The following is a 10,996-nucleotide window of genomic DNA, read 5'->3' on the forward strand; positions in this document are numbered from 1 at the left end:
AGCATGAAATATCAATTTTAAAATGCATGCAAATATTAGCAAAAGGAAATTGCATAGAAATAGAACAAGAAAATTTTCCTTGTCTTAATGACATACAAAATTTGTCAGATAATTTTTCATTTAAACTAGGTTCAGAAGAATTAAGTTTAAACTGTTTAAGATATGTGGAAGCTTTAACATTTTTACCAAATTTTGAAAATGAAAGATTATCAAAACAAAACATTTTAAGGTTTTTCGATATATTCAAAAAAATTTTATTCGATGGAAACAAATATTTTTGTAAAGATGAAGTAATTTATTGTAAATTTTTAATAACTGCAATGAGAGGAATTAGTAATTTAATACAGATGTCTGATGATATTATAATCAATAATTTAGGTGAATTATTAGGAATAATAAAGAAGTACATGTTATATGGATTATCAGGGCAAGAAAATTATGAAATACAAAAATTATTTCCTACTTCTACAAGTATTCCTGAAGTTTTGAAACCATCAATTCAGCCTGTGCAGAAAATAAGAGGAAAATATGACAAGATATCAAAAAAAATTACAGTGACATCTTTAAATGATGTTGAAGTTGATGATACAAAAAGTTCCAGTGATTATCTTATACCTTCCGATTATGATAAAAATGATTCTTATTTAAGATACAAAACAAGTGATTCTGATTTATCTGATTATGAAACATTTCAAACAACTAAAATTACTTCATTTAAATCTAGAACTCGACATTGTGCTTTAATATTATTAGCAACTGTTGTTCAAAAAACAAGTCCTAAAATATTTATAGGATACATGCCTTATTTTTTACCTGATGGATCACAATTTCAACATATGAGAACTTTATTGACATGTGTATTAAGTGATCCTTGTTCAAAATGTAGGTGTGAAGCTGTAGGAATTCTGTCAATGATTATTTTTAATTGCAAACAGTATTTTTTATTGGCTGATGGCTTATCAAAATCTTCTTTCACCACTTTCTCATGTACAATAGCTAACATTATAAAAGAATTACATAAATGTTTATTTAATTCATTAGAAACAGAAAAAAATAATGCTAATATAAAGCGTTTATTAAAATGCATATCAGACTTAATTCGATGTACTCCGTATCATAAAGTGGATCCAAGTTTAATAAAAACTATAGCTCAGCAAACCAAACCATTTTTAACACATAAAGATGTTAATATTCAAATATTTGCTTTAAGTGTGTTTGGTTGCATAATTTCAGTAGAACCAAAATTTAAAGAGTTAAATGAAATAATTATTAGTAATGTAAAAAATAATTCTACAATCAAAAGTTCTATTGTAAGTTTAGATGATGAAATTATCGATGATTATGATTTAGATAATGATGAAGAATTTAAAATATCTCAAGAACAAAAACCATGGTTACTAAATCAGTGCCTTCAAAATTTGATGGAAAAAAATAACGTCCATGACACTGTAACAAATGTTGCATTACAAGTAGAATCTTTGCATGTTATCGGTGCTCTAGCAAGAAACTATTTTACTGAGACCATTGTTAGTTATCCAGATGATATTGTAAATTTACTGAAATATTGTTCGAATAAAAATGAATATTCATTAAAGCTTTATTCTGGAAAATTAATGGAAACTATATTTCATTCTCTACAATTTACCATGACTCTTGAAGGTAAAAATGTATGAAACATAACTTTTTTAATTTTTTAAATGTAAAACTTAAAAATGCTTAAATTGAATATTTTTCGAATCTAAACTGTTTTACATTTATTAACAATCATTTATTTTTAATTCAGATGAAAGTAAAAGAGCGTCAATGTCTCTGGCATTATTTTTGTGGGAGTCATTACTACCTGGTCCCATTTCTACATTAATTCAAAATCAAGAAGAGCCTATGCTTCGATGCACTGGATGTGATTGTATAGCCAATATTGGAATTCAACATAAAATTGGGTTTACTTCTTCTGGACAAAATAGTTTAATATTCGATCAAATTTCGGTAAGCAGATACTACGTATCAACGTTAGTAATTTGCTCATTTAATCATAAAAAATAATATAATAATAAGAAAATGTTTATCTTTTAAAAGTAAACATTACTAACGATGTTTTTCTAATATCAAATGTAAGATTAATTATAAAAAGAAATTGGTAATTATTTTGTTGTTTAACCTAATTATTTAGAAAATTAATTATATATAATTAATAAAACTTAAAAAAATAATATATATCAATGACAAATTATGTACTTTTTTCACAAAAAAAAAAAGAATTTTAGAATAGGTTCAATTTCTCTTAAATCTATCCACTGGATTTTATACCTTTGGAAAAACAAAATGGAAATTGAATTTATAAAAATTATTTTGTGAATCAGTAAAATTAATAAAATACCTGGCTAGAATGCAATCGATTAATTTTAATGACTTGTTTTTAATTATTACAGCGAGATAAACAAATAATGTGTTTAACGTTATTATTTGGATGTCTCAAAGATGAAAGTTCGGCCGTTAGAAGTTCGTCTGCTCGAGCTCTCGCCATTTTTGTTCTTTTCCCATCGTTGAGAGACGATAGTTTATTTTTTTTGGATGCAATAGATGCCACAATAGCTGTGTCAAACGACGAACAAAGCACGGTGAGAACTCAGGCCTCATGGCTTTTCGGTAATCTATCCGAATCGATTGTTATTAATCAACAAAACGAAATAGATGATGGTGTCACGATGGACGTTGTTGCAAAACTTTTGAAAACCGGTATCAATTTGGCGAGTGACGAGCCCAAAATCAAGCCCGGAGCAGTGAGAGGCATCGGAAATTTGTTAAAAATAATAAATGAAGACTTCGCGTCGAAACACAAAGATATCATCGTGAACGGTTTGGAAATATTAATAAAAAATTCAACGTCGGGAGCTTTTATGAAAGCCAGATGGAATTCGTGCTACGCTTTAGCCAATTTACTTCAAAATTCTTTAATTAATTCTAATTACGAATGGACATCGAAAATCGTAAACACTATGATTTCTTTAGTTCAACATTATAAAAATTTTAAAGTTCGAATAAGTGCGGGTTCCGTTTTGGGAGCACCTCCAACTCGCGAGAGTTACGGAGGTTTGTACATAACCGTTTGGTCGGCCATTTTGAACGCTTTGGAAAATTCGAAAAACATATCGGATTTTAACGAATATCAACACAGAGATCAATTAGTCGATCAATTGTGTTTGGTTATGTGTCATTTGATCACGTTGATCAAAAAAGACGATTTAAATTCGTTACAAGATATTTTATATTTTCATTTAGATAATTTAGGACATTTTATGAAAAAGTTTCACGAAAGGTTAATCCCGGAAAAAAGTGACGTATTGTTAAAAGCAACGGAAAAAATTCATTTACTGTTTGACGAAAAAGGAATGAATGTCGAAGAAAAAAGCATACTCAGAGTTTTACAAAATTTGTTTTTAAATGAAAGTTGATGATATTTCAATTTGTCAGCACTTTAAAAAAAAAAAAAGAATTCAGTATAATGAAATAAAAATGTTGAGAAAATATTTAAGACAAATAATTACTTTCACTGATTTTCTATTAAAATAAATCATTGATAATTTTTTTAAATGTTCTATTATGCCAATGGCTGCTCAGAAAAATATTTAAAAATGATTTTAGCATTTATAAAAGGCAAAAAAGTTTAATTTATTAACCCAAAAGTATCTAACACAGTCTGAATTATTGATTTTGAAAATTTGATTTTCTACAAATCACAAAAGTAATTGTAATGTCAGAAATTTTTAAGCAATTAAATATCCAAAAAAAAAAAAAAATGAATTTTGTCGTTTTCTTATTACATATTTAAATATGCTAATCGGAATAGAATTATTATTAAATTATTTTCATATTTGTTTTTAAAACTTGAAATATTTTCTAACAATTGATTAATAAGAGAATATATTTTATTTATGATATTGCAAGACTTAAAAGAAACAATTACCTCAATGCCTAATTCTAGGCAGACATCACATTAAATTCCAAAGAAATTTAAAATAAATCTTAGTTTTGTGTGACGCTTTTTTTTTTTTTTTAAATTGTGTAAAATATATATGTATAAAAAATAATGTATAAATATTAATTGTTGTACTACTATTAACATTTTTATATATATGAATTTATGAAATAAATATAAAATAATGTATGTTAATCTTACCAGATTAAAAATATGTACATTTTTCTTAAAAGTTTTTCAAATTATTCTCCAAACTTTAATCCTTTCTTTACTTTTTGCAATTACTAAGCGAGTAGTTCGATATGACAAATCATAATGTGTTTCACAGCTCAATGATTGCAATTCGATATAAATTCTAAAAAAATGTTGACATTTTATAACTAACCATTTTATTTACAATAAAAAATTATTATACTAATATTTTTAGTTGTGATAATTATAATATTACCATAATTTTTTAAAAATTGTCATTCAACTAGCATCATTTTCGTCTTTATCAGAAGAATCTTCATCGGTATCATCGTTTTCACTTTTTTGTTTTAAAGTTTCATTTTCAATTTTGGGTTTTTTTTTCCTATTTTTCATTTTTTCTTTTTTTTTCAGTCTTTTAGCCCTTTTTTTAGCTGTCCTTTCTTCAGAAATTTTTGCATTTTCTTCTAATTTTTTTTTATATGCTTCATCAAGCATTTCTTTTTCACTTTTTTGTTGAATGTATTTTTGCCTAGCATATTCTTTTCTTCTCAAATGTCTATAAACGTGAAATTCACCACTTCCTGCTCCTGCACTTGATCCCATAACATTTCTTATAAATTCTGGAACATGTGACATACTCTTTTCTTTTGGTCTTTCAGGAATTACTACAGGTTTGTCCTAAAATTTTAACAATTAGTAAGTAAAATTTGAGCTTTCAGGTAAAAAAAAAAAAATAAGCTCTGCATTTTTTAAAATTATATACTGATGAAAAATAAATACTGTTAATTACAAGACAAACTATTAAATTTATTTTACTTATTTAATGATACTTACAAAATTTTTCATCAATTTTTCTAATTTCATTCTTTGTAAATCAGAACATTTTTTTAAAGCCACAGGTTTTTCATTTATAGTTTCAGTCTTTTTTTCTAAATTATCTTTATTTACTTTACTATTCATTTTTTTTGTTAAAAAGTATACTTAAATAAAATAAGAGGAAATAAAAATAATTTGAAATAACATAACCTAAGTTGCTTTCACACAATGTTTTTTTTTTAAATAATTTTTTTTATTTAAAAACGTGAAGCCTTTATTACACGAAAAATAATTTTCATCACATTTTGATAAAATACTTAATTTAAAAACAAAGTAAAAACACTAAAAATTATATGACACTTGTCAATACATAACATTTTTATGAAGTAAATATCCGATATTAATATGGCGTATTCTCCCGCCAAAAAGTAGACATTTTAAATTATAGCCAATAGACGTAAATAAGTGATAGGTTGTGTATAAGTACAAATAAAATTATTTTAAATATTTTTTTTTTTTTTTTTGTACAAGCTTTTTTACGGATAATAAAAGATTAATGAATTCATAAACATTATAAAAAAATTTAAACAAAAAAAAAAAAAATTTTGTTGTAAAAGTAATAAAAGTTTTTCTTTTAAATAACATTATATATGTATGTAAAATTTTAGAGCATAGACATTTATTATCAATTTGAAATATTCAAATTCAAAATGGCGGAAAGGTAAATTTTAAAGAAATAAAAATTTTTCGTACCTTCTTAATTCATTTAAATCATAAATAAAAATAAAAGTAAAAATTACAAAACATATGTAACCCCTACAAAATATACAAAATGGGTGCGTATATCTATTAATTTATTTTTATTCATAATAAATTATTTCAAAAATAATTTCAAAACAAAACTAAAATTTTATTTTTTAAAAGTTTTATTAAAAGTTAAAAAAAGAAAAGAAGTATGGCCTAGTTTCACGAAAAATTTAACGAGTACACCTCAAGATTTTAAACCACCTGTTAACACAGGTCAAAATGTCAGTAAATATCTCAATAATATATATATTTGTATACTATTTTATAAATACTTTTTAAATATAGATACGCCATTGTTGTTTAAGGTAAAAAAAAAAAGTTAAAAGGTTTTTTTTTTCCCCTTTTTTTTTTAAGGATATATATTTAGGTTCATTATTTTTTGGAATTTGTGAAGATTACAGTCATCCTCTTCATTCAATAAATTTAGCTGATCATAAAATAAAAGAACATCTGATACCATCAAAAGAAAAATTTATAAATAATTTTTTTGAGGGTATTTTAAATATTTATATTTAATTTTTTTTTTTTTTTAAATTTCTTTTTGCACACATATTTTTTTTTTTGGTGATTTTTAGTTGAAAAAATTCAAAAGCGTCGTTATATACATCGAGAATTTAAATTAAAAATATCAAAACCGAAAAAAGATTTTAAAGATTTATTTATACACAGATGTCCTGGTACAAAAAAAATATTTAAACCTGATATTAAACCGATCGTGAGAGATTTTGGTGAAACGTCATCAAAAATAATGACGGAAATATGTAGAGAAATACAATATTGTCGACTTCGAAGACTTTCTTCTAGGTTAATTTCAAAGAAAATTAATCAAAGTCATTACTTTAATATATATATATATATACATGTATAAATATTTGTATATTGTAACTTTATGTATTAAAAATTTATTTAGAAATTTGAAAGATAATGAAAGCGAAAAGGAATATATAACATTATCAGATGTGAGAGAAAGAAATAGAAAATATATGAGTCCAGAGGAAAGGTACGACATTTTTTTTTTTTTTTTTTTTTTTTATTGCAAAAGGAAAATAATAAAATAAATCAAAAATTAAATTTTAGAATGGCTCACGCACATTTTCCAAAAGAATTTAAAATGATCGAATTATGCGGTCCGAAAATTCCAGCTTCCCTTACCATATCGGAAATACCATTAAAAAGAGGAATAATACCTGAATATAAATATAAATTTGCATCGAAAATAATAAATAATAGTTTTAAAATTATTGAAAATCCTAACGAAACCTATGGAGGGAAAGTAGAAAAATTACCTAGAAAAAAATTAATTGACCCAAAAGAAAATCAAAATTATATACGCGTAAGTGATTATGTTTCCTCAAATGCTTTATTCAGTCAAAATAAAAAAGAAGAAATAAAAGAAGAAAAATACGAAAGTCAATCGGAAAAAAGTGAATCGGAAGAAAAAACATATGTGGAAAACAGTGATGAAACCTTGAGTGAATATTCTGAAGAAACTGAAGAATCTGAATATGAAACTGATTAATATGATATTTAAAAAATTTAATAATTTTCCATTATAAATTAAATAAAAAAAATATTTTTCATCATTTTTTTTTTTAGTTTTATTTATATTTAACTATTAAGTATATCATAAAATGATACAAATTATTCAAATTATATTTTACCTAATTAAAATTTTATTAATTTTTTTAATTTTTATTAATTTGTACGCGGGTTAAACATTAAATTTAACTTGAAAAAAAAATTTTTAATTAAATAATTTAAAGAAAGTCAAATTTTTATTAAAAAGTTTTCGACACAATAATGGATGTAATAAAATGGCGAATATTATTTGAATTTAAACTTATATTTATATTATTTAATTTAACAAGTTGATCACACAGGTATTATTTGTTATAATTTTTTTTTTTTAAATTTAATACTAAAAAAAAATTTAATATTTTTGTTTTGCATAGAATTCGATCATAATTTTTTTTTTTTTTTGAATTGTTTACAATAAACAAATTGTAAAAAAAAAAAAAAAAATATTTTCGTCGCAAAATTTTTACGTTTTCTTTGTTTTTTTTTTTTAAACTCTATTATTATATATAAATAATTAATTAAAACATATAAATAATTTTTTAAATTTAATTTTTTTTGTTACTCTGTTGTAATGAATCGTTATTTAAAAAAACTATCACATAAATCGTTTTTATATCGTTAAAAATTAGTAAATATTTACAAACACAGAAGTGTCATGGATAGGTAAATTAATATCACAATTATTACGGTAGTCAGAGTTATTAGTGAGTATCAAACACGTGATAAATTTTAAATAAATTTTTATGTATGTTATGTACGTTTTAAAAATAATTATTAAAAAATTTTTTTATTTACAGTTATCTGAACTGATGGGAGACGAATTAAATATATTTAATTTGAATATAATAATAACATGCGTAAATCACGACAAAGATCGGTGGCCATACAAAGTACCGATTTCACAGACGTCGAATCAGAAAACAATCCAATAACGAGTATATTATGTAAAAAAACCGGATTCAGAGATCTCCTACAAAAGTCTGTCACGATCGTATCCGAGGAAAATGAAAGCAAAAATGTAACCGTGATTGGGAAAAAAATGGCGAGAGGAGTACAAGCGACATTGGGTAAAAATCCTGCAGTACAAAATCAATCAATTCATGATAAAAGTAATTTATTGTTTCCTGAATCTGTGGGTTCGGAGACTGTAAGAGTGGTGAACAGGGGTAGCGGGTTACCTGGAACATCAAAAATTACATCAACAACCATCAGTTCTTATTCAATGTATTCTCAGGTATATAATATGTGTTATTATTAAAAAAAAAAAAACATAATTTTTGACGGACATAATATGTAACCGTTTACAAGAACAGATCAATGATATTTATCGGCAACCTCAAGAGGAATCGATAGCTGTTGTTAATATATATGACGAAAAAGGTTTACCATCATCATCAAATTTATTTCATTATGGACCACAGGTAAAAAATTACAATTTGATTTTTTTTTTATCATTGTTTTAAGTTTATCACATTTTTTTTTCCTTCTAAAGGGACCGCGACGATTTTCTGACGAAACCGTACTATTAATAGAAGATTATCAATCATACGATTACACAAATACTGCTGGAAGACAAAGTCATGCAAGCAGCACAGGAACACAAAAACAATTTACATGTTGTGGTATAAGAAAAAGTAAGAAGTCATTTTTTTTTTTTTTAAAAGTCGATTTTTGAAGCTCAATAAAAAAAATTAATTTTTTGTTTTAACAGAAAGAAATTCGCATTATTCATTTCGACCTACTCCATTACAAGAAAAAAATGCTGATGAAAATGAAGTAATCGTTTGTAGAATTTGCCACGATGATGAAAGTTTAGAACCGCTAATACAACCATGTTTGTGTAAGGTAATAGAACCCATACAGGAATTTTTTTCGCTGTGAGATTACAATAATAATAATAATGATAATTTTAGGGTTCCATCGGATGCGTTCATGCAAAATGTTTAAAAATATGGTTAGAGCAATCAAACACGAGTCGTTGTGAGCTCTGTGGTTATCCTTATGCCATCAAACAAACAAAAAAATACACCAAATGGGTTTCTTTGAAAGTTTTTTTTAAATCAGTTGCCGACAGAAGGTTACCCGTATTACGATTATTATAACCGATTGATAAACCCCCAATAATAATAATAATAATTAAATAAATTAAAATTAATATACTTACAAATGTTAATTTTTTTTTTTTTTTTTTTCAGGACTTTGATATACGATGCTATTTCTTTCATAGTAATAACTCCTTTAACTCTGGTAGGTGTCATAATGTGTCTGAGAGCTTCTTTTTTAACACCAACAGAAGAATTTTTAAATTCAAATATTCAAATGGGAAACATAACAAAAGTTGGAATGATTATGTTAAGTGGAACGATTTCAGTAGCTTACGGAGTTTGGCTATACACATTAATATCATTTCATTATAAGGTAAATAAAAAAAAAAATAATAATAATAAAAATATATGAAAAATTTGATGATAATAAAATAATTTGAATTTAGACTTGGAAAAAATGGTACAACAATTGTTTCGACGTCGAAGTACTTCCAATAAGAATGACATCGGAAGAAAGATTAGAAGCAAGTCAAAGATTGCAAGAAGATATTGGAAGAAGATTACGTTCAAGAGAACTTGGTTCAGCCATAACATCACTTTATCCTCCACATAATTACGGCCCACTAAGATTATCTTTAATCGAATCAGCTCGTTCATAAACGTTCCATCAAATTTTTATTTAAAAAAACACGATTAAAAATAATTTTTGTATTTTTTTTTTTTTTTTTTAAATTACAACAACAACAAAAAAAAAGCGGGAAAAAATTTCAAAAAAAAAAAAAAAAAAAATAGATTGATGTTAAGTGTTGTTTAATTATAGTATAATAATATAATATGTATATAAAATGTCAGTGCTTATAAACAAATTTGTTTATTTGCTATTTATATATATTATTTTTATTAATAATTTATATTATAATAACTCTAACGCTTTCTCACATTTTAACCTTTTGACATTTATTATTACAATACCTAATTTTTTAAATTATTATTATTATTTCGTTCAAAATTTAAAGGTCGCGATTGTGTGTCAGTGTCAATTTTAACTGTTGACATCATTTGAATGACGTCATTTATATCAATCAGTTATTTATTTATCATAAGGAAAATGAGTACAAAAAATTTTTAATTTTTTTATATATAAAAAAAATTATTTTATATTTAAATATAAGCCATATTATTTATAATAATAAAATAAATTTTACATTAAATAACACTTAATAAAATTTATTAAGAGAAAATATATATATAAATATACGCAGAAAAAATATATATATATATCGAAGTGGATGCCTGCCACAATAATAATAAATAAATAAATAAATATATATTTATTAATATTAAAAAATTTTTTTTTTTTAAATAAAAAAAGTGTTTTTTTTTTTTTTAATAGAAAAAAATTATTGGAATGGAAGGAATAACAAACAAACAAACAACAACAACAACAAAAAGCTCCCCACTAACAAAATTTAATCAAATTCTCACTGTCGATTTAACATTTTCCTTTTTTTCTTTCGATGCCCTCAATTTTTTTTTTTTTTTTTTTATTAACCTTACTAAACTTTTAAATAAAAATAAAAAT

The 10,996-nt window shown here is 24.2% G+C and overlaps 4 protein-coding genes across 4 annotated transcripts; 3 read left to right on the plus strand and 1 right to left on the minus strand.

Moving 5' to 3' along the window:
* Positions 1 to 26: 26 nt before the first annotated feature.
* Phum_PHUM015320 (uncharacterized protein) lies at positions 27 to 3,452 on the plus strand (the record flags this gene model as incomplete). Its single annotated transcript, XM_002422757.1, has 3 exons — positions 27 to 1,659; positions 1,784 to 1,986; positions 2,430 to 3,452. 3 exons carry the CDS (start codon positions 27 to 29, stop codon positions 3,450 to 3,452), a joined length of 2,859 nt encoding a protein of 952 aa, XP_002422802.1.
* A 995-nt stretch (positions 3,453 to 4,447) lies between these two features.
* Phum_PHUM015330 (axoneme-associated protein mst101, putative) lies at positions 4,448 to 5,128 on the minus strand (the record flags this gene model as incomplete). Its single annotated transcript, XM_002422758.1, has 2 exons — positions 4,448 to 4,846; positions 5,003 to 5,128. 2 exons carry the CDS (start codon positions 5,126 to 5,128, stop codon positions 4,448 to 4,450), a joined length of 525 nt encoding a protein of 174 aa, XP_002422803.1.
* Positions 5,129 to 5,816: 688 nt separating this feature from the next.
* On the plus strand, positions 5,817 to 6,849 carry Phum_PHUM015340 (uncharacterized protein; the record flags this gene model as incomplete). The annotated part of the gene is made up of 4 exons (XM_002422759.1): positions 5,817 to 5,820; positions 5,936 to 6,016; positions 6,367 to 6,595; positions 6,702 to 6,849. The coding sequence occupies 4 exons, from the start codon at positions 5,817 to 5,819 to the stop codon at positions 6,847 to 6,849; spliced, it is 462 nt and encodes a 153-aa protein (XP_002422804.1).
* A 1,373-nt stretch (positions 6,850 to 8,222) lies between these two features.
* Positions 8,223 to 10,073, plus strand: Phum_PHUM015350 (membrane associated RING finger, putative; the record flags this gene model as incomplete). Its single annotated transcript, XM_002422760.1, has 7 exons — positions 8,223 to 8,603; positions 8,683 to 8,790; positions 8,862 to 9,003; positions 9,081 to 9,214; positions 9,283 to 9,446; positions 9,565 to 9,787; positions 9,861 to 10,073. 7 exons carry the CDS (start codon positions 8,223 to 8,225, stop codon positions 10,071 to 10,073), a joined length of 1,365 nt encoding a protein of 454 aa, XP_002422805.1.
* Positions 10,074 to 10,996: the final 923 nt, after the last annotated feature.

This window comes from Pediculus humanus, genomic scaffold (assembly GCF_000006295.1).
Source record: "Pediculus humanus corporis 1103172107371 genomic scaffold, whole genome shotgun sequence".
NCBI classification, from domain to species: domain Eukaryota; kingdom Metazoa; phylum Arthropoda; class Insecta; order Psocodea; family Pediculidae; genus Pediculus; species Pediculus humanus.